Source organism: Dunckerocampus dactyliophorus, chromosome 9, assembly GCF_027744805.1.
Source record: "Dunckerocampus dactyliophorus isolate RoL2022-P2 chromosome 9, RoL_Ddac_1.1, whole genome shotgun sequence".
In the NCBI taxonomy this organism is placed as follows: Eukaryota; Metazoa; Chordata; class Actinopteri; order Syngnathiformes; family Syngnathidae; genus Dunckerocampus; species Dunckerocampus dactyliophorus.
The window spans coordinates 9,474,460-9,499,612 of NC_072827.1; the positions used below are offsets into that span (position 1 = coordinate 9,474,460).

The following is a 25,153-nucleotide window of genomic DNA, read 5'->3' on the forward strand; positions in this document are numbered from 1 at the left end:
GATGAACAAAGTTGAAATAGTTTGGAAATTTATAATAACAGCAGAATTTAAAAAAAAAATATTTTGCGAGAACAAGCTCATAATATTATGGGGAAAAATACAAAAAAGACATTTTAGTAGCATAGAGTTGATTAAAGAAAAAAAAAAATCATTTTTTAAGTCATAATATCAGAGATAAACACAACAAAATAAAGTGGATTGGGGAAATATTACAATATTATGGGAATGATGTGAAAATATGGGATTAAAGTCATAATATTATGACAAGAACATTTATGAAGATTAAGAAGAAAGTTCAAATATTTGGAAAAAAAACAAAAACAGCAAAAGCATGGCAAAAAAAGCAAAAAGCAAAGGTGATACTAATAATAGGCTTTTTCACCTATATCACAAAGCTGAGACGCAGTTTTTTTCTTGAAATATACATACATTCTTAGCATATCTACATGTGTTGCTTTACAAAATATGTAAGTGGCCCTTTTTCACTATGTGGCCCTCGGTGGAAAAAGTCTAGACACCGCTGGGTTAGTGTGTGTATATATAAAAGACACAAAAACAATAATTACAAACCCACTCGGCTTCATCCCAAAACTATTTATTTTTACATCATTTACAGCTGTCTATAAAACATACAGTATATTTAAATGGGAAATACGTTAAATACGTTAAAGAGTGCTGGTTTCAGTTTTCACATGTTAGTTTGTTTCTCATCATCACTATCAACACTGTCTCTTCTGATGTCCTTCTTGTGTTTGTCCCATATGTCGTCCTTGTCATCGGCATTCACCTTCGTCTTGAACTGAGCCTCAATCCCAGACGGGTCCATGTAGGTGTAGAAGTAGGCCATGATGGAGAAGATGAAACACACGGCGACCAGGAGGGAGGCGAAAAGCACATACTCGGCCCACTTGGAAGGACACAGCTCATGTAACCCCACGGCACAAATAGACATTTTGGCTTCCAGGATGTTTTTTTTTTTTTTTTTTTTTTTTTTACCTGTTTAGGAAGCTTAGCAAGCTCGGCCACAATCAAAACAATGAAGTTGCCGACAGCGACGGTAAACAGCCAGCCTGCTTGCAGCACTGCCTTCATGTTGCTTGGCGCCTGAAAAATGAAAAATCTTTGATTAACTACTGCATCATGTTCATTATCTTCTTTTAAGCTAGTACAGGGGTGTCTAAAGTGTTCCCTTGGGGCCTTTTTTTAAGTGGCTCTAAAAAATGTTTACAAAAAACCCCCGAAAAACAGAAAAAATTGATAAATCTGCAGTAATTTTACAGGACTAAAGACAAACTAGTAAAAGAACACAGTTTAACAAAAAAAGTCGGAATTTTGTGAGAATAACGTAATGTTATGAGGAAAAGTAGCGTCATTTTAGTAACATAAAATTGAAATATCAAAGAAAAAAGTTGTTTTTTTAAAAGGCTTAATATGATGGGAAACTAAACAGCAAATAAAGTTGTAATTTTGGGAAAATTAGGTTGCAAAAAAAGTTATAGTGTTATGAGAATAAAGTAAAAAAAAAAAAGATGGAAATAAAGTCATAATTACAAGAAGAAAATTCACACGAAGAAGTTGAAATGGCTGGAAAATAAAAAAAGAAATAGCCGTAATTTTACAGGAATAAAGTCAAAATATAACAAGAAAAAATTCGTAATCTAACGACATTAAAAAAAACCAACGCAATTTTATGAAAACAAAATCACAATGTTATGAAGAAAAATAATGTTATTTTAATAGCATAGATTTAAAATATTAAAAACATTTAAGTCGCAATATTATGAGAAATAAACAAAACAAGAAGTTGGAATTTTTGGAAAATTAGGTATACTGTATACAATTTTATATATATATATATATATATATATATATATATATATATATATATATATATATATATATATATATATATATATATACACACACACACACAGTCAAAACTGTCTTAGCGGCCACCTTTATAGAATGGCCACCTGCCTATAGCAGCCACTGAAAAATCCCCCGCAGCAAATTTACATGTTATAGACCCTGTGTATAGCAGTCACCTGTCCAACGCGGCCAGTGGCCACCCATTTTGTCTCCCTTGGTCAATATCTGACCGCATATAGTGGCCAAATTACCGACTCAAGTAGAAGCTTCATGCACGAAAAAGTTTTGTTTTTCAATCAATGAAGCCGTCTTGTGTAGACTTTAATTACTGAGTCCTAGCTCAGTCACAATCATTCACAAGATCCACACAAACTGTCAGTTGTTCCACATAAAAAGCCGTCTTCTTTTGAGCTTGCTATTTCCTGGTCAAACATGTAACTTTAAGAGCATTTGCACCAAAACATTACCGCAAAGTAGACTGGGAACAGGACGTGCTCCCAGCGACGCTACAATAAAAAAAAACAACATACGCTACCATGCATGCGGCAGCGGGAGCAAAACTGAGTTTGGTTGTACTTAATTGAAGTATTTTACAATGTACTCACGTTATTTTTCATCAATCCTCATCCACAAATCCATCAAAGTCCTCATCTTCTGTATTCGACACAAACAAAGCCGTCTTCTTTTCCGTTCACTACTAGTCTGTTAACTTGTCAGTGTTATTCAGCTCCGAAGCAAAGAAGGAAACTTCTCCTGTTTCTTCTGCCAACTTTATTTCTTGAACGCGGCCACCAGACAGCAGCTCAGAACACACACACATCTCTCAACATCGTCTCCCCTTCCTGCTTGCCCACAAGGCAAAGGTTAAACAAGCCCCATTACATAGCTGTCCCGGCAATGCCTGTAAGAAATGACAACGTTTATTTCCTGGTGTGCACTGGTCAATACTGTAATGCCGCTTGTTGTGGGGAAGGAGAGACTCACGTCGCCAATGCAGTTTAATCGCTTTATTAACAGCGGAGAACACTGCAGGACTTTACATCCACGCCAACATAAACACACTTCCCAACTCTCTCGAAACTCACAGCTAGCACTGAGCCTAGCTCTCCTGCTCGGGACGCCCACCGTCACTTCCCGTCACTTCCTGATGAACTAAAGCTGTAATGACACTCTGCCGTATAAAAAGTAAAATATAAAAAACAAGCGTAAGACATAACTAGCACAGCTTTGTTCTGTGGGTCGTGGATATATTCTATCAGTTATTATTAAGCCTCTAGCAACTGATGTGAAACTGATGAGGGGTAGGATTAAATAAGCTTTGCTTTTTCCTACTCCTTTTTGGACATGCAAAATTGTGAATTGTACTATGTGATGTGCTACTGTTTGACTCATATGCATGTTCAGGATTAAAACCATGAACCATGAACCATGATAATAACAAGCCTAGTAGTGCTGTACAACTTTTATCCGCAGTCCGCAGTGCCCTCTACTGGTCAACATTATTATTATTATTATTTTCCCTTCTACTGGTCAACATTCAAACTGGACGCCAACCTGTCCATAGCGGCCACTTTTGCAGACTCCCTCTAGTGGCCGCTGTAGACAAGTTTGACTGTATATATATATATATATATATATATATATATATATATATACATACATATATATATACACACATATATATATATATATATATATATAAAGTATATACTGTATATATTATACATATATTATATATACACAATGTCATTTTAGTAGCATAAAGTTGAAATATTAAAAAAAATTTTTAAAGTCTTAATATTGTGAGAAAAAAACAAAACAATGAATAAAGTTGTAATTTTTGGAAAATTAAGTTACGGAAAAAGTTATGTTACGAGAGTAATGTCAATATATAATGGGAATAAAGCACTGGTTCTCAATTGTTTTCTGTCCCTACTATTGAGAAATTGATAATATGTATTTACAGTCAGTCTTCGCGGCCGCCTGTCTATAACGGCCAACTGCCTATAGCGGCCACTGAAAAATCCCCTGCAGAAAATTTACGTATTGTAGAACCTGTGTATAGCAGTCACCTGTCTAACGCGGCCAGGGGCCACCCATTTTGTATCCTTTGGTCAATATCTGACCGCATATAGCGGCCAAAATGCCGACTCAAGCAGAAGCTTCATGCATGAAAAAGTTTAGTTTTTTAAACAATGAAGCCGTCGTGTGTAGACTTTAATTACTGAGTACTAGTTCGACATAAAAAAGCCGTCTTCTTACTTTGCAATGCCGCCCTGAAAAGATTCAATGACGGCCAAAACGGTAATCTTCCCACTTTGCAATGCCGTGAATAGATTCGAAAATAGCGAAAACACCTGAATAAAACATCTAAAATATCACTTAATTGCCGACTAATTAGAGATTAGAAGCCCATTCAATAAGAAAGGAGCAATGGTATTGTTAGTTTACTACAATCTTCGCACCTCCTCTGCACTCAATTGTTCACGCACACACCCATTCATGACTGCTTCACGCGTATCCTGTACATATATCCTCGGGCTCGTTCACTAAAATTTTTATTTCTTGCTTTTAAAATCATGTTTAAAAAAAAAATAAAAAAATGGAAATTTGTGACGTTCTGCAGGACAGGAGTGAGCGTCCCCTGTCCTGCACTCTTATTTGGCGGGCTGTGCCTTCTCTGGGGAGGAAGAGGCAGCCGCTTCATGCCTGGTGGCCGCGCAGCTGCGGTCAATTAACATTTGTGGTGGATAAAAGGCCAGCGCCGTCGAATGTGCGGCGCTGGTTCATTGTTGTTATTGATATTACTAGTTTCCTCACCGGAGCTGTTACCTAGATTTACCCACCTGTTTATGTGTCAACAGAGTGTTTTCCCCTTTGTCTCTTGGTTTTGCTCCAGTCTTTTTGTGAATACATGTTAATATGTGTGCGCACAAATTCAAAATGGCCACCAACCTGTCTATAGCGGCCGCCTGTCTATAGCGACCACTTTTGCCGTTTCCCTTCAGTGGCTGCTATAGACAGGTTTGACTGTATTTATCTGTAAGGTACAGACACAAATTTGAAACTGAAACCAGCAGATGGCAACAAAATAGAGAGCAGTGAAGCATACAAGCATATTCAAGAGTCAAATTGCATGCGGAGTATGACAAATTCATACATGTTGGTAGGTCTGCACTAATACTGAAAGTCCCCCTGACAGTTCACTGCGACCCCCCAGGGGGACCCGCCCCACTATTTGAGAAGCACTGGAGTAAAGTCATAATTACAAGAAGAAAATTTACAAGAAGAAAGTTGAAATAGTTGGAAAATTAAAACGAAAAACAGCAGAAAGGGAAAAAAATAGCCGTAATTTTACAAGAATAAAGTCAAAATATAACGAGAAAAATTGTATTGTGTGTATTGTAATGACTTTTATGTCGTTACAATACATAAAATCCTAATGTTATGAAGAAAAATAATGTCACTTTAGCACCATAGAGTTGAAATATTAAAGAAAAATTGTATTCTTTTTTCACGTCGTGACATTATGACAAACAACAAACAACAAAATTAAGTTGTCATTTTTGGAAAATTAGGTTGGGGAAAAAGTTCTAATATTATGGGAATAAAGTCAAAATATTCTGAGAAAAGAGTCGTAATACAAAAATGAAATGAATGAAAATATTAAAAGAAAAAGTTAAATCTAACAAGAAAAAGTTGTAATTTTATGAGAATAACATCGTAATTTTATGAAGAAAAATAATGTCATTTTAGTAGCATAAAGTTGAAATATTAAAGAAAGCCTTAATATTATGAGAAAACAAAACAACAAAGTTGTAATTTTTGGAAAATGAGGTTGTGAAAAAAGTTATAAAATGTTACAAAAATAAAGTAAAAATATTATGGGAATAAAGTCATAATTACGACAAGAAAATTGACAAGAAGAAAGTTGAAATAGTTGGGAAAATTTAAAGAAAGAGAACCCCAGCAGAAATGGAAAATAATAGCTGCAATTTTACAGTCAAAATATGACGAGAAAGAAGTCATGTTCCGACGAGAAAAAAAGTTGCAATTTGCAAACGCAAACAAACAAAAGTTGCAAACTCATAACATTATGGGGAAAAATAATACCATTTTAGTAGCATAGAGTTTAAATATAAATGTATTATTATTATTATTATTATTATTATTATTAAAGTCGTAATATTATGAGAAATTGTGATTGTAAATGTAAATGTAATTTTTGGAAAATTAGGTTGGGGGAAAATTTATAATATTATGGGAATAAAGTCAAAATACTCTGGGAAAAAAAGTTCTAATACAAAAAGATTTTGTGGACTATTTGGAAAAATCAACCAGCACAAATGGAAAAAAAGAGCAAAGCACAAATTTCATACTAATACGCTTTTCACCTATGTGACAAAGCTGAGATGCATTTAAAAAAAATATATATACAGTATATGACTTCTTAGCATATCTCCGCCACTCATGGCCATCCCTGAGCTAGTCTATCTATCTGTACCTGTGAGTAAGAGAACTCCAGTCCTGTGACAGAAAACATGACTTCGCCGGCGGTTATGAAGAAGTACTGCGGGATCTGCAAGGCCATGTGGACAGAGTTGGGCTTGATGTCTTCTATGGCACGAATAGACTCGTGACACTAATGGGGGGAGAAAAAAAAATCACTAAAAATCACTAAAAATGTGACCATGTGGGAAAGAAAGCACATGCCAAACTTACAGTTGGTCCAAAGGTGAACGTGCTGGGAATAACTAAAGTATACGAACTTCCGAACCCAAACTCTCTTCTGTAGTCACATGACTTGGAAGCCATCCTTACGGTGAAAGTGGCTCTGGGGAATCATCAAGGCAAGGCGCGTTATTACTCGCTAAAAGCTGGCGAAGGTGAATTGTGGATGAACAAAACTTACATTCCGTTTTTGATCTGAGAATAGTTGGAATAAGAAAGCGGCTCGAGCAAGCTCGCTTCCCCGCCGGCAGCGGACACATTCACTACTGTGGACATTCCGTTTATGAAGCTGAAACAATAGCATGTTAAACAGTATTACACACAATTCTAAAAGCGTGAATCTGAACTAGGTGTCGAGCTTGTCATATGTGTAGCGGGTATGTACCGTACTGTAAAACCTCAGTTTTCGTACACTCCTGTTTATTATTTATTCCAGTTTATTGATTTATTTTTGTGTCGTACAAGTTTTCATACAATATTGCACTTAAAACTATTCCAGTGGTTATCAGTTATTTGCTGTCATGCCCCCCCCATGGGACAGTATTGTTTTCTTGCCCCCCCTGCTTGGAAAGACTATAGAGATCCTGTAATATTAATTTCTCTGTACAAACCACTGTGTGAGTTGCACGAGCACTAGCATCGTTCACCCAGGCCTAGGGCCCACAAGTTTTTTTTTCTGAACGAGAAACCTTGCCCCTTTTTATTCTCACGAGAGCTTGTGACATGCCCAGTCATTTACAATTATTTTGCATCGTTTTCTTTTCTTGTGTTGTTTCTGCATGTAAAACTAGAATTATTCTCGATATGAAATGTATTTTTTGTTCATATTTTTGAGGGATTAATTTGGTTTGCATTATTTCCTGTAGGAAAAATTGCCATTCGGAACTAAATAATGTTAATTAAAAAAATATATATATATTTCCCTGTAGGGCTCTTTGGTCACCTGTGGTTATGTCAGTGGTTGTCAATTATTTTCTTTCATGCCCCCACTGGAGAAAAGAAATGATTTCACGCTCCCTCGATTTGGAATACTATTGAGAAACTGATAGTATGTGTTTATTTATCTGTACTGTACAGACTGAACTCGAAACTGAAACCAGAGAAATGCAACCAAATGGAGAGCAGTGAAGCATACCAGCGTATCCAAGACTCAAGTTGCATGCCGAGTACGACACATTCATACAAGCTGGCAGGTCTGTACTAATACTGAAAGTCCTCCCTGCCTCTCACGCCTCCCTGACATTTCACCGCGAACCCCCCGGGGGCAGCACTGGGTTATGTTAGGGTGCTTTATAAATTAAATTGGATTGGATATGGTCCGTTTTAGACAGAAACAAATTAACACTAATAGCGGGGGTGTCCAAACTTTACCACCGAGGGCTGCATACTGAAAAATCAAATGACTTTTACTTTTTTTTTTAACCAACCCATGTAGCTGTTTTTTTTCTTTTATACTTAAAGAAAAAAAACAGCCTGCATCGACGACAAAGCATATTTTTTAGGGTGAAGTTTTCCCCCTTACATTACTCTTTTTTGCTGTTTTTTTTTTAAAACAAATCAAAATATTTTGACTTTATTATCTTAATAGTATAACATTTTTTCCAACCTAATTACTTTTACTTTTATTACAACCATTTTCCTTTAATTTTTCAACTCTATGAAGTTTCTTTCACTTCATATTATCACTTTTCTGTCTTAATATTTAAATGTTCTTCTTGTACAATTTTTACTGTAATTTTATGACTTTATTCTCATAATATTTTGGCTTTATTGTGAAATTATAACTTTCCCAACCAAATTTTCCAAAAATTTCAACTTTATTCTTTGTTTTGTTTGTTTCTTATATTACGACTTTTCTTCCTTTAACTTATCAACTTTATGCTATTTTTTTTAACTTAATATTCTGACTTTACTTTCTTAATATTTTGTCTTTATTCTTGTAAAATTACTGCTTTTTTTCTTCATTTTTACTATTGTTTTTTTTTGTTTTTGTTTTTTTACATTTCTTGTTTTATCGTACTTCTGGAATGTGCTGAGGGCCAATAAAACAAGGCCGCGGGCTGTGACTAGCCCCCGGGTCGCACTTTGGCCACCCTTGACTAATAGTGTCATAGCATTTACCGGACTGCGTTATTCCCTTGCTGCGGCTTGGCTTTCAAATCCTCCGTCTGAGGGAAGGACACAGAGCATGTTTTAATTGTCTGACCATGAAAAGCAAAATGCAAATCCATTTAACCGACCAGCAGCCACTCGTGTGTGAGGTTTGAGGGAAGCCCAAGCGTTTGTCGCTCTCCCTTGCTTAAGAAGACTGGTCTTGTCACGCCATGGCTGTCGACAGAAACCACAATTTCTTCCTCTTCGAATGTGAAGAATTGCTCACTGGCCTGATGCACACACATACAGCAGGACGATAAATAAACACGAGGGGAAGAATAATAAATGATGACGATTGAGACATACCTGAGATGGAGACAGGCTCAGTTGAATGTTGTTGGCCAGTTTGACTGTGATTGGATTCTCGCCCATGTTTAGTACTTTCAGTTGGCTCTGATACGCTGATGGGAATGTGGGGAGTGTTTTCTGAAGAGTATTACAAAATAGAGGTCATTTCCCGGGGTTCTGCTACTCTGTAATTCCTAGATGCCAGTTGTTGACTCCTTAAAAATGAGCTAAGGGTGTCACGAAACGAGACGATACACGAAATTGGGTCTACGAGACGAGGCGAGACAAGATTTTAACTTTACTTTTATGAAAAGTATAAAAAAACATTTGAAAGATATTGGAATCTACTAATTTAACCTTGACTACGTTACCTTGCAATGCTCCTCACAAGGCTACACTCTTGTGCACTCTGTGTGTATGCTAGCGGCCCTGCCTCCCCCCACTGAGACAAAGAGACTATATGACTGACAAAGGGGCTCACTCCGTTCATGGCGTTGTTCTATGAAACAAACAAGGCTCTTCTTGCCTGTTTGGTGGCAGAGATGAGGAAAACAGACACATATGCACATGGCAATGTATTGATCCAATTCATTTTCATTTATTGTATGATAAATTCATTTATTTATTATCGTTCCAGGTCTAGTGCCCACGAGACATTTTTTTTCGGAACAACAACTCTTGTTACGTTTGAATGTCGCGAGATCTTGTGACACACCCAGCAGCTGGTTCTTTTGTTACTTTAAGTTTGCCCCATACCGTTATAACGCACGAAACATGAGCCATATTTGAAGAAAATGTTAGATTTTCTACTTACGTCGATTTCCACCTGCACCAGAGCAGCGCAGACAAACGCCAACGCTGCGAGAAACATCCCCACCGTCATTCTTTTCAGAGGCCTGGTGAAGACAAATCCTTAGGATATTCTGTCAATGACAACATGTTCAATACTACGTCCAGTAAGCGTGGGATTCATTGTTCACCTAACGACATAAATGCCGCACCTCACATTTGCGGGGCTCTATACCACTTACCAGCCAATGTCGAGTAAGTAATAGAGACGTCCATAAAAATGTCTATTTTCGACACACAGCTCGCTCACCCCCCTCCTGCCATTGTTTACTTGCAACACAATCCAGGTGTAAGACCTAAATATGCCTCACACACTTATTAAATGCATTTTAAAGTGTAAAATGTATATAATGATGATATAATGTATGAATGATAATGTGAGACGTTTGATAATGCAAAATGTTTTTTTTTTTAAACTGTGGCAGTGTCAGAGAAAGTTCTACTGTATACGGTATAAGTTTAGCTTTCAGTGCCTCAGGTAACGATGGTGCGTTCAAGGACCGCCAAACAAAGTGTGATATCTCAACGCTTCAGGAAAAAACATTATCAGTGTAGAGTAAAAATGGTGGGCTGGTACATGTTTGCTGTATATTTTACCCACATTATCACACATTTATGAATTATTACCTAATGAGATGTGTCTTCTATGGAAAAATGGCCTATTTTCAAAGAAACAAATAAAAATAAAACTATTGGTCATTGTTCTGAAATATTATATTATATACATTATGTTTTGTTATGGCATTGTTATTTATTATTATGAATTAAAATTCCAGAATATAATCACATTAACATTATTTTAATTATTATTTATTCGTAGGAAAAATATAGAACAATATTATTCAATACGATTATAAAATGAAATATATTGTTTGGTTTTCGCATTGTTATTTATTTTTATTGTATTTATTATTTTTAATTCAAAAAATTATTTAAGAATATATTATTTTAACTGTCATTATTTATTTGTGGGAAAATTAATATGTACTGTAATACTAATAATAATAATATTATACAACATTATGATAAAAATGCCTATATTCTTTATATATATATATATATATATATGCCTATATCTGGATCAAAATAGTATATTATAACATAAGACACTATTTGTCATTGTAGTGAAAGGACATTTCAAGATATACTGTATATATGTTGGCTTTTTTTTACAGCATTGCTATTTATTATTACTATTATTACACATCATTATATATCATTATTTGTGTGTAATAGTATCATTCAATATTATTATTAAAATGCCTGTATAAATAAACGTCTTAAGTAGTTACCCTACCACTAATAGACGCCTGGTTCTCTCTGCAGCTGACGAAATAAATGCCACTGAAAACTATAAGAGGAAATATGGTAATAAAATAGAGTAAATGTCGTATAACTTACGTAAAATTCAGGCCACATTTTTGGATGAGAGGGTAGATGACACTGTCCATGATGGGCACCAGGGTCAGGATCAGGATGGGGTTCACAGTCTTTTTTTTTGTTTAAACACAGTCAGTCTTTATTAGTGTGAGACATCTTAATTAAAACTGCTGATTTCAATCTACCTGCATCTGATCAGGCTGTATGACGAGCGCCCCCTGCAGACAGAGAGAGGTTACTGCATTCACGTTTTCTGCTTTTCGAGTGGTTTCTTGAATGAGTTAGCTTACAAAGTTTCCATCCATGGTGGTGGCCTGCAAAGTCCATCTGGAGCCCTTCAATGCAAGAGAAGCATTTAGCATCTATGCACACTATTGAGGAGCTTTTCATGAAATATCAAATACCTTTTGGTCAAATAGAGTCCAGAACATTGGAAGTGGAATGTACAGGAAGAGAACCTTCAGCACCATTTTTATTTGCGCAATTAGGAGTTTCTAAAACACAGGACGGAAGAATATGAACCCCTGATAAGACACTTTTATGACAGTATTTGTACCATCCCCTGATGTCACACATACGTCATACTTCTCCTCTGCCCAGTCCATCCAGTGCTGCCTTTTGGGGAACCTGTTGCTTCTGTGCCTGTAGCGGTTTGCGATGGCAAACTGATTGAAGAAAGAAAGAAAACAAACAAATGACGCTGCAGACATTTGCAATAGGACGTTTTAAACGAGTTGAAAGGGTAAACTTACACTGATGCATCGACACACGTCCATCATGATGTTTCCTTGAGGCTCTGCTTTGTAGTACATGCCACTCCCGACGATAAACACCACTGCATGGCACATCACATTATTACCTACCTACCTACCACGCCATTTTCGTCTTATAATCTCCATAATTAAGTCGTTTATCGGTAGAAAAGCTTGCGTTGCACAGAAAGCTTGATATTTACATGTCACGCAGCAACAGGAGCTTATCTCCTCCCCAAAAATAACACGTGAGGAACACTCAAGGTAACTCGGAACTATTCGGGTATTGAAATAAATGCTTACACACTAATGTACATGTAAAACAGCACTACTTTATGCTCATGTAGAACCCACAAGGCATGCTGGGTAACTCCCTGAGTGGGGAGTGTGCGCATGGGCTTCCCAGCGAGCCTTGCAAGTTTTCAGTGAGTATAAAATGGTATTGTTTTGCAGATATGTTAGTGTGTAAGTGTCAAAGTTTGTGTGGTACAGTTACATCGTGTGTTCCACGTGTTATTTTTGGTTGCACCGTGAGCGAGGGAGGTCTTAAAATCGTCTCCATTTTGTGCAGGTTTTTCGTCACTCGTGGATTTACTCTATGACTCTCACAATTCAGCAGCCACTTTTATTACAGTACAGTATCTCAATATTATAGCAATTCAACTTGCATATATTGTACTTGAGAGTAGTCAGCGTACAGCTTGTCCAGCAGTATTGACTGCTGTCCTCTGAAAATGAGTCAACACACATTCATTATTGTCTAAATATTTGTCAACACATGTGCGTATCAAAATAATTGTGTCTTGTCATGCATGGTATTGGCAGCGTCATGGTTTGTGGCTGTACGAGTGCTGGCGGCACTTGGGAGCTGCGGTTCATTGAGGGAAAACATGAATTCCAACATGTGCTTTGTGAAGCTGGGCTTTCCAAGCTGTACACCGACTACTCTAAGATATACAGTATCTATCTAATAGACATACCGAGCGCTACCACCATGAGTGCAGCAGGGACACCAAAGGCCAGAGGGTAGCAGCTCTGCTTGGTATGGATGCCACACTCTTGAGCTGCATAGAGACATAACCACATTGAATTATAGAAAAAAAAAATGGTAGGATTTGTTTAACCAAACCAATTTTAACCAAAATTTGCTGGAAAGTATGCCTTCAAAGTCAAGCAAAACTGGGAGTTCAAACAATCATCGTGCGTGACGTCAGGTGAGACATCAATAAATCTTGTGAGACAAGCATCTAATGCAGGGGTCTTCGTTACTTTTCAAGCCAGGGACCGTCGGACTGATGGAGCAGGCACCCCCTACACACTATACACTCAACAAAAACACAACCATCTTTAATGAGCTGAATGCAAAGAGCTAAAACCTATCTGTACACAACTCGGAGTGGCCCTTTATTGTGGCCAGCCTTTGTAATAATTATGCTTCTAACCAGCATCTTGATCTGCCACACCTGTGAATTGGATGGATTATCATGTGCTCACTAACACAGATTTAGACACATTTGTCAACAATCTTGGAGAGAAACAGGAAACAGTTTTAAATCTTTGTGTGTATGTTCTGTACCTTGGCTGCATTTGAGACATTGCAGTCATGATAAAAGATGTTTGTGTGTAAATCAGTACAAGAATTCCTTGCATATGTTTGCATATGTATACTTGCAACGTTTGCTTACCTCTGAGGATGGGAGTGATGATAGTTGACAGGAGGCTCCCTCCATTGATGCACAGGTAGAACACAGAGAAAAAGGTTCTTCTCTGCTTTTCCTGCAGAGAAAAAAAATGATCAACAGAGTGAAAATACAGCCCTGTTTTATTTGGGTGATCAGTCTGATGGTGTTCTCATTATTTTCTACTGTACTTAAAAGAGGTCATTAAAAGCGCTTTTGTTTTGAAATGGCAGCTTCAAAATCATGGAGAACGTACACTGCCTTTGAAAGTCTCTGTGGTTGCCGTGGCGATATCACATCACCTACTTTATCAGTCGAGATTATTGGTGGACGAGCCAGGACACGGCTCATGGTGTGTTAGCATTAGCATAGTTGTTAGGATTGCTGTATAGAGTTATAGTATACAGAGTTGTTTTAGACGAGTATCCGTTACGGATAATGCATTTTTGCCGAGTACGAGCATGAAATGAGTACAGCTGGTCATTATCTGTAATCGTGATGAAGGAAAATCCTCAATGAGTAACTACTTATGTATTTTCTCGTCACGCTCTGTGACAGACTGGCTAAATGCGGCTCGTGTCGCGTTGGTCACTGCCTCCACTCCGGACCGTTTTTTTTTTTTTTTTTTGGTATGTTTTCCTCAGCTCAGCTCATATCTAAAGTTACTTGGTAAACTTGTTTCGGTACGTACGCGGTGCATTTGACAAGACAGAGCTGTCAACGGCTCGTGGTGCGTCGGTCACTGCCGGTGCTTTTTTTTTTTTTTCGTCTGCTTGCGTTTTAATTTGGCTGGTGATATACAGTAAAGTCAGTTGGAAAACTTTGCTCGTAGTACTGAACGCGATGCTTTTGAGAAAACTACAGTGAACATGACTGACAGATTATTTCCCTGTTTGCCATCACGGGATGTTTGCATGAATCACCAACTTCACACAGATCATTAAAAAAATAATGAAATAATAAAGTCTTACAGATGACGTGTTTGAATAAGATCACGTACTAACCTGGTGATCACTAAACTGGTCTCCACCAAAGGCGGCCACACAAGGTTTGATGCCCCCCGTGCCCAGAGCAATGAGGAAGAGGCCCACCATTGACAGCACACTGAATGTGAACAAAAACAGCAAGACGGGAAGTATAAAAATAGGCCCCGGAGGTCTACGTTTCGCCTTTTGAGTGCATTAGTGTGATTGTTATTAATGTACAGAAACCCACACGTGAAAGGTCATGTCGTCAGGCGAGCCGTCCTTGTCGGAGTCGGTGATGTCATGGATGGCGCTGACAGCCATGGCAACCTGGCCCAGCGCATAGACGATAGACAAGTAGATGATGGTCCTGCGGGCACAAACACAATCATCATCGTGCATACTGTATCTGCACACACATCTTAAATACCGTAACTGCTTAAAAACAGCAGAGCATCTGCAATTCTGTAACTTTTTTTAGGGCCAAGTAGCAGCACACACCTCTCTAGAAAAGGCAGTAGAATTACACTTTCCTCCAATATTAATATTCAGCACTTATTTCTGACATACAAAAAAACCCCCAATCGATTAAATACACTAAATGCATGATATAAATGATAGAATAAAAAATTAAATTGGATTTGTATTACAATCCAAGGAAAATACCCAAGAAATATTTGATTAAAAATATAAAACTTATAATTAATTTGGAAAAATTATTTCTGCCTGTTCTGCCTTTATTTTTAATGCAAATCTGTGAGCTGAAAACCAGGTAAAAATAAGTGTAATGTTTTACAAATGGCGATAAGTACTCGCAAGAATGTTGTTATCTTCATAGAGTTTTATCCCCACATGCGTACTACTTCACTCCAATATTCATACATTTTCAGCATTTTATATAAGTTTAAAAAATATACCAAATATAAAATACAAATCAGCAATTAAATACACTAAATAAATGACATAAATAATATAATCAAAAATAAAATTGGCTTTGAAAGATAATCTAAGGAAAATATCCTAAAATATTTGATCAAAAATATAATTATAATAATAACTTTAGAAAAACTGGTTATTTCTACCTGTTCTACCTTCCTTTTCAATGCAAATCTGTGAGCTGAAAATAATTATAATGCATTATAAATTGTAATAAGTATTGATATGTGATTGAGGAGTTATTCCAAAATAAACAGTAAAATTATTTGAAGTAAAAAAAAAAAAAATACATGTAAAAAATAGCCATGCATCATCGGTGAAAGGCGGGCTGACAGAGCCCTGGGGTGAGTCAAATATTTGCTTAGTTGAAAAGTTGATAGTAATAATTACATTATTGTATATTGAAGGTGAATTTCCCCGCAGTTTTGGCCAGACGCCCCTTAGCATTTGCCTATACCACGTGTCAAACCCAGGCCCAGGGGTCTGCACTGCAATTTCATCCAGCCCACGGAACCATTTGGAAAATAGCACCGAGTTGACCCGCCTCACAGACCTCATCAAACAAAGTGCTTACAGCGATCTGCGTAATTAAGCAACTCCTCTGGCATTTTAATTGTAAAAGTGGAAACAATATAGTATACAGCACAAAATTTACAACCATTCCTAATAAGCGTGCCAAATTCAGACCAAAAGACTAAATAATCTAACTGTACACGACTAAAAACAGCATGACTTTAAATAACGGGGAACCGGGATGAAAGGTGTGTCGGCTGCTTACTTATCGAGTCGTCTTCTCCAAGTTTGACATACTAACTAGTGTTTTTTCAGCCTGGATTATTTTGGCATGTCCTGTCATGTTGGTAACTTCAAACGAGCATCTGTGTGTGCGCACTGATGATGCATGTGAGTGTGCTTCATTCACCAATTATGTTGGTTAAAAAGACAAGACGTGTTGAAATTTTCAGCATAAATAATAACAAAGATATACGGTTGGGGGGTGCGGTGGGGTGTAACGTCCAGTTCGGCCCACAACCTACAGTAGGCTTTGAGTTTTGTGCGATTGACACCCCTGGCCTATACTGTATTGTTCTGATATACACAAACAGTAATGCAAACATCAGTCTGAGATGGGGGAAAAAACTTGAAGACTTCATGATGCACAAGAACTCTAAGTAAAACTCTTAAATTATGATTTCTACTTCTCAGGCTATAGATTTTTTCTTCTTATGAGATTTTGCAGCCAACAACAAACCACTCACTTAAACTTGCCCAGCCAGGAGTCGGCCACAATGGCCCCCAGGATGGGGGTGAGGTAGCACAGAGCCACGAAGATGTGGTAGATGGAGGTGGCAAGGTCATCATCCCAGAGGAGGAAGTACTTGAAGTACAGCACCAAGACCGCTGTGGACGGATAAGCAAGGCGACAACAATGCAATGTAAATCCAACGTAGACGTTAGCTCTCTGGTTGTTGAAACGTGCATGAAAAATAGTCCTTACCACGCATGCCATAGTAGGAGAACCTCTCACAGAACTCATTCACCACTATGAAGAATATGCTGAGCGGGTATCCACATACTGCGACGTCCTGGCCAGCAAAAGGAGGAACAATCACACCCACGAAAGAGCTACAACGATTACACAAATACAGCGATATGACTCCAGCTACAAACCCTCACGCGAAGTTTGTCAATAATGAACCACCGCAACCGAACATAAATAATAAGCTTCCGCAGACGACCTTCTCTGGGCGGTATATCGTGCATCCTCATCGACTTTTTCCCTCCCAAATTAATACGTTACAGAAAGTCAAAAATATGAACAAAAACACATTTTATACAGACCTTTATTGTAGACGGTGAGCCACGCCCTTCTGTTTCATTCCAGTTCCTGTTACAAAGTTAACTCTAAAGCTGTATATTTGCTCACTTGAACATTATTGCCAGCGTCAACACAATTATCATTACACACGCACTGGCCGTAGGCTAACAGGTTGTAGTGGCCTATACACGTTGCAGAGCAACACGTATAGTACAAACAGACAAAATGCACTAATATAGCATTATTTATTGAAAACATTGTACTCATTGTACCGTACCTGAAAGATTCCTTCAAAAGGAATGCACATTTAGAAGATTTACTCCATTTACAACAGGGTTACCCGTTATGAGCATGCGCAGTAGCACTATGTGGCAGACCAGGGCCGCAATAATTTGGGGTTGCTTGCAAATATAAAAAAATACGTTTTTTTTTGTTGTTTTTTTTACCCAAATTTAAAATGAACCCCCGTATGGAGACAATGTTTATATATTATTACATATTATATTACATATTGTTCCTGTGTTTTTTGTTAAAATATATTTCTATATCAGAAAAGAGGTTATTTCTATTTCATAACACAGAAAAAAATCAGAAAAAAAATCATAAAATGTTAAATGATTTTAAAACTTGTCCAAAGTCACTCTCTTTTATGATTCATATTTTGTACAGACAAGAGCATAGTGAATTGTATGAAAGTAAGAAAAAACAGGAAAGGATCACGACCATGGATTTTAGTGGAAAAAGGGGATGGGATATGCAGTTAAAATTAAAATCTCTTTCTAGAGGAGTAAAACTATGCATTGCTATAGGGGAGTGCTGAGCCAGGGTGCAGAGTAGAATTTTGTCCCAAAGGCAATGAGAATTTAATAAAGCCAAAAGATAGAGAATAACGTATCAAATCGTTTTTAAGAGACGAAGGTTGCTTACTTGAAGGAATGGGAGAATCTCTCCGCTTTTTAATTTAAAATATAGATGTTCTGCGAGCCTCTTCATCTGCTTTGTACACTATGTACGCTGTGTGAATGTAGTCGAGATGTGAGTGGTAAGATGGCGTCTCTTTGGCTTCAGCGGCTTGCACGGGCGCGTGCGACGTATGAGCTATCCAGATATATAATACAGATCAGTGGTCTCCTCATGTCTCGGTTAAAACCGTTCCCCCTGCAACTTGTGGTGAAGGTTGCTACCTTTACATTACACTCCTGTAACAGACGCTGTCTTTGTACTTTGACACAATTTCTGTCTTGAATTCACTTGTGGTTATCACCATCATCAAAGTTCTGCCACTTACAATTTTTCTTGCAGTCATATTTAATAAAAAAAAAAACAACAGAATCATCTAACACTCAGAAATAAGCAGTGCACTTGAACGCCTCAACACAGCACAGCACTCTGTGCTGCATAGGAGGATGGAAGGTGACAGATACAGAGTTGTGCATCGTTGTTCATCGTTCTTTTTCACCAACCCCCCCCCCCCCCCCCCCCCCCCCCCCGACACACACACACACACACACACAATAAACATGAATCTGTCTTTAGTGTCCCAACTCTAAAAGGACCACCATCCGTTCTTCACATAGTCACCAACACGTGAATGTTATGTTTGGGACTTGTTTGTTAGGCGCACTGTTTGGCCATGCAAAAAATAAGGCGTAGTTTTAGGAACAATTTTCACTGAAAAACGAATTCTACAAAAACTAACATTATATTGTGTTCAAAGTGCACACTGATTTGAAACAATATAGGGGCTTTTGTATCGATATATCTATACTTAGACAAGAGTATTGATGACCCTCACTCAAAAAAACGCATGTGTCCCTTCCTCATCTTTTAGGGTAACTTGCGATATACAAGTCGTCCCTCGCTACATCGCAGTTCGAACATTGTTCCCTCACTCTATCGCGTTTTAAAAAAAAGAAGATTCATTAATAAATGACCGCTGTTTTGTGCTTCATTATGGACTACTATTAGTCAAAAAATAATGAAATACAGACATGACATTAGAGACATGACATTAGATTACAGCCACACTGCACGACGTCAGCCAGGGCACGTCCGACATGACATTAAGCAAAAAAGTTCTCCTCCTATTCTGTGTGGAAGTGGCAAGTTTTGAAACACTTTCTTAACTTTAGAATAAGTAAATTGGTGAGGCTAACTACTTAGCTCGGTAGCTTGCTATGCTAGCGGTGGCCGTGTCTTATGTCCCTGCAGTGATACCGTAGCCTGGGCATTGTGGCGTAAACAAAGAATAATAGAGGTGACTATAAGTGTGTTATTTCATGTCTACAGGGCTCAAATAATGGTAAAAACCTTATTGAAGCAGTCATAAACAGGTTTTCTATGCTCTAACTACAACAATAAACAAGGTATGAGTTGTACAGGCTTTTGTGCGCAACACCACCCCCTAGTGTCATAGCCAACTGATCCATTCATGTCACGTGACCACCACGGTCGCCTGGCACAACAATAACACGTGCTAATGTGTTCACAGAGAAACTGCTGTTAAACTAGTTGTAATATTTCAAGCACAAATCACGTATTATTGTATTTTTTTTTACACCCTGTGAGCTATGTTTAAAAAAAATACGTGCATGTTTCAAACCCCCTTCAGTTTTGATCATAAATACCTTATATTTGATTGATTTCAGATTTTTAACCTTTATGATCAGGACTGAAGTTGAGTCAATGAAAAGATATTTCTGGAAGCAGTTAAACTAGGTTACATTGTGCAGAAATAAAGTATTATTTGTCATGACTAAAATGTTATGAAAAAAATTAGTTATACATTTTCTATGATACAATATTATAAAATGAAATATTTAAAAAGTAAAGTTTGGCCAGTACTTGTCATGTGGTGTACTGGGCTTTAAAAAGGAATCACACAAAAATGAAATAAAATATTTAAAAATTACATTTGGCCGGTATTTGTCATGTGGTTTACTGAGCTTAAAAAAATAAAATAAAATCACACAATCTATCAGAATTAAAAAATGCCAAAAAAAGTAATCGGTATCGCATTGAATCAAAACAATTTGGTATCGCCCATCACCCCATGTTTTCTTTGTTTGTTCAAAACAGATGTAAACTTTTCCACTTGTGAATCTCATTCAAGAGCCATTTAAGCTTATAACTGGAGGTACCGCCGTGTATCAAAATAAAAGCATTACCTTCCCTTTGCGCTTCTTCTCTTTCTTTGGTTCTTTAAAATCTGCCACTAATCAAAAGACATTCATTTATTCTCTGTCATTTATATGGAATTATCATTATTATTATTATTATTATGTTGTGGATTAGGCAACTCACCAGCCATGATGTCCACAAGCTGCTTCCTGTCGGGGGTAGAGTTAGGACAATGCTTTCGAGATAACGCTTACTAGTCGTTCATACGTCTTCCATACTGCTGACTGTGCTGTTTTTCCAGTGGGTGGGAACTGGAGGTATAATAAGATATGGACGCCTCCATGAAAACATTCCAACTTCAACAAAAAGCAGAAGAAAAGATGCAAAGAAACGAGTATTTTATTTAAAGCCAAGCATGGGAAACATCTGTTTACAGCAGAACTTTGTGTTAAATACAAATAAAAAAAACACTGCTGCGCAAATATAAAAAAACATCAACACTAAAATGGCAAAAAGCTTCCAATAAGCCCGCCCCTCCCGTTGGTAGGCGCAGTGCCAGGTTCCACCCCTTCCTTCCTCCCTTTGGCATGAAGGTGAACATCTGTACAGTGTATGAGCTCCACATATTGCACACACTCCTTTTTCCTTTGAATATTTACATAAATAACCACTTTTTTTGTTTTTTAAAAAGGATACAATGGCTTTAAATATGCCCAAAACGCTCCGAAGCGATTGAAGCAATTTCATATTGGCTAAGAGTAATGTAGAAATAGAATGTACAGAGTGTATGCTTCGTATACGTAGTGCTCATGTGTGCATCAGTACAGTGGATTGTAAAAGTAGACTACATTAAAAAGAACACAACGTGAGAGTAAAATAAAGTCCCATATAAAAGTGGGATGCGTGTGAAGGAGGCCAAAAGGGACGTCTCTACGGAGCGCCAGCTCTCTCTTTCTCCGTGCACCACCACACTGTCCACTGTGTCCTCCTGGTCTGGACGAGTCATCAGTGGGGTTCCTCGGCGTTCCTCGTCTTGACTGCTTCTCAGCATCAAACCACAGAGGAAGAGCTGGGGATGCCCTGGATGGTGGCGCCTGTTGGCGTGCCGCTGATGGCGTTGAAGATGTGAAGCGAGTCCGGAAGAGTGCTCTTGATGCCGTCCTCCACGGGACTGATCTGGAAGAGGAAATTCCATATGAAAGCAAAATACAATCATCCCTCATTCAGTTGGATTTCTTTTTTATAAATTGAATATTTTCATAGTTGGAGCATAGAAAACCTGTTTATGACCTTCTAAATACATTTTTTAACATTATTACAGCCCTCTGGACATGAAATAACACCCCTACAGTCACCTTTACACTCCTATTACCGAATAAGATAGACATAATCATAGAAAATAAGACATAAATAAGACTAATGCTCATGTGTGATGCTGTAAATGTGTTCCGGTGCTAGGGTGTCAGACAGGAAGTGACGTCGGGGTTCAACGCTGAGTTTTAGCTTGGCGTGGGTTACGTCCGCAACAGTAACGAGTATTAGGGATTATTGTGTCTGCTTTGACATCATTCAAACCTGCAATAAAAGCCTGTTGTTCCGGCAATCAAATCTGGTGCTTGTGTGTCTCACCCAACATTACAGTAACATTACTGACACCTAGTGACCAGTGTAGAATACTACATATCATCACAACATGTTTGAATGCGTTTTCTGAATGCTTTATATTTGTATTCTACTTCATTTAGCTGCTTTATTCAGAAAAAGTGCCATTTGCTTAAATACGCTTATTTTTTTACTAATACTAGGTCGTACTCAACCACAAAACAGCATGATTTATTAATGAATAGATTTAAAAAAAATCATGATAGCGTGACGAATTAAAATTCCAAAGTGGCAAGGTTTTTTCTTTTAGGAAGTACTCCTACTTCTACTGCAGACTGTTGAAGATAGATAACGTCCAAAATCAGCCTCCAGGGAAGGGAAAGAAAGAGTTGAATACATTTTTTGTGCAAAATAACAAATTAACAAACCAGAATTTGACAATTTTCCCAACCCAATTTTCCAAAAATTACAACTTTATTTTGTTTTGTTTGTTTATAATATTATGACTTTTAGAATGACGTTATTTTTTCTCATATTATGAATTAATTTTGATAAAATTGCGCCTTTTTTTCTTGCTAGAACACAACTTTTTTTCTCTTAATATTTTGACTTCATTCTTGGAAAATTACAGCTGTTTTTTTCCATTTCTGCTGTTTTTTTTTAAATTTTCAAACCATTTCAACTTTCCTGTTATAAATTTTCTTCTCGTCATGATAACTTTATTCCCAGAATATTACAACTATTTTCCTCACCTAATTTTCCAAAAATGACAACTTTATTTTGTTTTGTTTGTTTCTCATAATATTAGGACCTTTCAAAAAATAACACTTTTCCTTCAATATTTCAATTCTATGCTACTAAAATGACATTTTCCCTCATAATATTACAAATTTATTCTCATAAAATAGTGCCTTGTTTCTCTTAATATTTTCACTTTATTCTTGTCAAATTTCTGCTGTTTTTTTCCAACTATTTCAACTTTCTTGTTGTAAATTTCTTGTAGATGTTCTTCTCGTAATTCTGACTTAATTCCCATAAAAGTTTTGACTTTCTTCTCGCAACAATTACAACTTTAGTCGTTTTTTCTGTCATCATTTTTTATTAAAGAGTTGTTTTTTTTAAAGCATCTTTTTTCTTTAGTATTTCAACTTTCCTGTTGTAAATATTCATCTCACCATTCTGACTTTATTCCCACAATATTATTATTTATAATAATATTATTATTTATTATAATATCATTATTTTCCCCACCTAATTTTCCAAAAATGACAACTTTATTTTGTTTAGTCTGTTTCTCATAACATCAGGACTTTTGAAAAAAATAACACTTTTTCTTCAATATTTCAACTCTATGCTACTAAAATGAGATTTTTTCCTCATAATATTACAAATTTATTCTCATAAAATAGTGCCTTTTTTCTCATTAGAATACTTTTTTTTCCCTCTTAATATTTTGACTTTATTCTTGTAAAAATGCAGCTGTTTTTTTTCCATTTCTGCTGTTTTTCCCCAACTATTTCAACATTCTTGTTGTAAATTTCTTGTACTTTTTCCACAACCGAATTTTCCTACAATTACAACTGTAGTCGTTTTGTCCGTCATCATTTTTTATTAAAGATTTTTTTTAAAGCATCTTTTTTCTTCGTAGCATTTCAACTTTATGCTACTACAGTAGTATTACAATATTTTTCATCATTCACACGTTCTCGTAAAATCACAAGCTTTTCTCACTCGATTACAACTTGTTTCGCTTCATATTTGGACTGTATTCCTGTAAAATTACTGCTGATTTTTCCATTTTTTGTTAAATCACATTTTTAGATTGTGCCGCAGAAGGCCCCTGGGCCTCACTTTGGCCACCCCTGATAGAGAGGCATGCGTGTATTGTTTGAGCCAGCCGCTACATTGGAAGCCTTTGTAGTAAAAAGAAGATGACTTTATTTATTTATTGCTGCTACGTAAAGATAAGATAACTGCAGCTATCAAGGTGCAGAGGATGAGGAGATATGAATTATTTGTGAATGTATTTTTTCCCAACACAAATGTTACGTTGCATAATGCATTGGACCAATGAACAACACCTATTATTATTATTATTGTTATTATGTCTATTATCATCATTACCATCCAATCTGCTCAGGCCAGCATGAGGGAAAACAGAGAAAGGTGTTATCAACGTGCATGTTAGAGATCGGCTCTTCAAACATTCAATACAGCTGATCGACGTGCACTCACTTGCTCATGCATGATGATTGACAGCTCTCTGGCCAGGTCTCTGTAGTTGGCCTTCATCTCGTCGTGATACTCCTGCTGGTCCTCCTTAATCAGTCGCTCATTGATTCCCAAGCCGTGGCCGCACGCTTCCACAAAATGCCTGCGAGTGCAAAACAAACGGTGGACGCATCGAAGCGGGGCTCTCAATTATTTTCTGTCATGCATGCCCAGCATGCCTTGTGGGCGCTTTGCAAACAACGTTGGAGTTTCTTGTTTGCTCTCAAGCTGCTTGTTGGCTAGCACTTGGTCCTATATGCGGGTATTCCATATCTTCGCTTACTACCGACTCAAGGGCTGAGCATGCTACCCACAGGGGTGAGGGGGGTTTGAGAAGAACTGCATTCAAGCAACGCTTATGAAGATCAAAAGCGGCCTCTGCGTGTTGGGAGACTGACCTGAAGACCTCTTTCAGCAGTTTGACCTTGTTATCGGGATACTTCTTGGCACTGGCGTCGTCCAGGAAAGCACGAGCATAAGCAAGCGGTCCCGCGTTCACCTGCATGAAGAAATTCCGCATTCATTCAATAGTAATTAGAAACTCCACTGGCATTAATTCATATGTATGCTCATTTGTTTGGCTTGACAACCGTTTTTAACCCTGACATTTTATTTAAGGATACATTGTAGTCACATGTTCATGATTCTCCCCTGCGGTGTGCATAGCGCACAGCGGGAAGAGCGATGGCATGAATCTTCATTTGAGCAAGCGTGACATTTTATATTTTTTAAGACATT

General features: G+C 37.3%; 2 protein-coding genes across 9 annotated transcripts in view; both read right to left on the bottom strand.

The window, feature by feature from the left end:
- Positions 1 to 136: 136 nt before the first annotated feature.
- Positions 137 to 18,446, bottom strand: slc15a1a (solute carrier family 15 member 1a). 5 transcript variants are annotated; one of them, XM_054788035.1, is made up of 23 exons: positions 18,350 to 18,446; positions 17,102 to 17,189; positions 16,863 to 17,004; positions 14,918 to 15,037; positions 14,707 to 14,806; positions 13,709 to 13,799; positions 13,004 to 13,087; positions 12,024 to 12,106; positions 11,850 to 11,936; positions 11,676 to 11,765; positions 11,562 to 11,606; positions 11,457 to 11,489; positions 11,293 to 11,381; positions 9,857 to 9,938; positions 9,061 to 9,180; positions 8,841 to 8,984; positions 8,722 to 8,768; positions 6,782 to 6,889; positions 6,592 to 6,703; positions 6,374 to 6,511; positions 1,552 to 1,584; positions 997 to 1,104; positions 137 to 907 (listed from the first exon to the last, which is right to left on the bottom strand). In XM_054788035.1, exons 1-23 carry the CDS (start codon positions 18,413 to 18,415, stop codon positions 689 to 691), a joined length of 2,229 nt encoding a protein of 742 aa, XP_054644010.1. In that variant the 5' UTR covers positions 18,416 to 18,446; the 3' UTR covers positions 137 to 688. The 5 variants fall into 5 exon arrangements, with proteins under 5 accessions (XP_054644010.1, XP_054644007.1, XP_054644011.1 ...); XM_054788032.1 differs by lacking the exon at positions 18,350 to 18,446 and adding an exon at positions 17,275 to 17,385; XM_054788036.1 differs by lacking the exon at positions 18,350 to 18,446 and adding an exon at positions 17,700 to 17,765 and having other exon boundaries at positions 138 to 907.
- A 2,259-nt stretch (positions 18,447 to 20,705) lies between these two features.
- Positions 20,706 to 25,153, bottom strand: part of zmp:0000001200 (dedicator of cytokinesis protein 9) — a 145,450-nt gene continuing 141,002 nt past the window's right edge. For 2 of the 4 annotated variants that reach the window (XM_054788039.1, XM_054788038.1), the window contains exons 51-53: positions 24,814 to 24,914; positions 24,380 to 24,518; positions 20,707 to 21,718 (exon numbers count right to left, since the gene is read on the bottom strand). In XM_054788039.1, coding sequence (XP_054644014.1) covers positions 21,593 to 21,718; positions 24,380 to 24,518; positions 24,814 to 24,914 — 366 coding nt within the window. In that variant the 3' untranslated portion in view covers positions 20,707 to 21,592. Of the gene's footprint in view, positions 21,719 to 24,379; positions 24,519 to 24,813; positions 24,915 to 25,153 lie in introns of all 4 variants that reach the window. The other 2 variants (XM_054788041.1, XM_054788040.1) reach the window with 2 other exon arrangements.

What these genes read in the sequence shown, in the direction of transcription:
- slc15a1a (XM_054788032.1), bottom strand. Translation starts at nt 17,373, where the DNA reads ATGAGGATGCACGATATACCGCCCAGAGAAGGTCGTCTGCGGAAGCTT. An exon ending in ACCAGTTTAGTGATCACCAG is followed by an intron (nt 13,800 to 14,706) that starts GTTAGTACGTGA and finishes TTTTCTCTGCAG; the next exon opens with GAAAAGCAGAGAAGAACCTT. An exon ending in TTGCTAAGCTTCCTAAACAG is followed by an intron (nt 908 to 996) that starts GTAAAAAAAAAA and finishes TGTCCTTCCAAG; the next exon opens with TGGGCCGAGTATGTGCTTTT.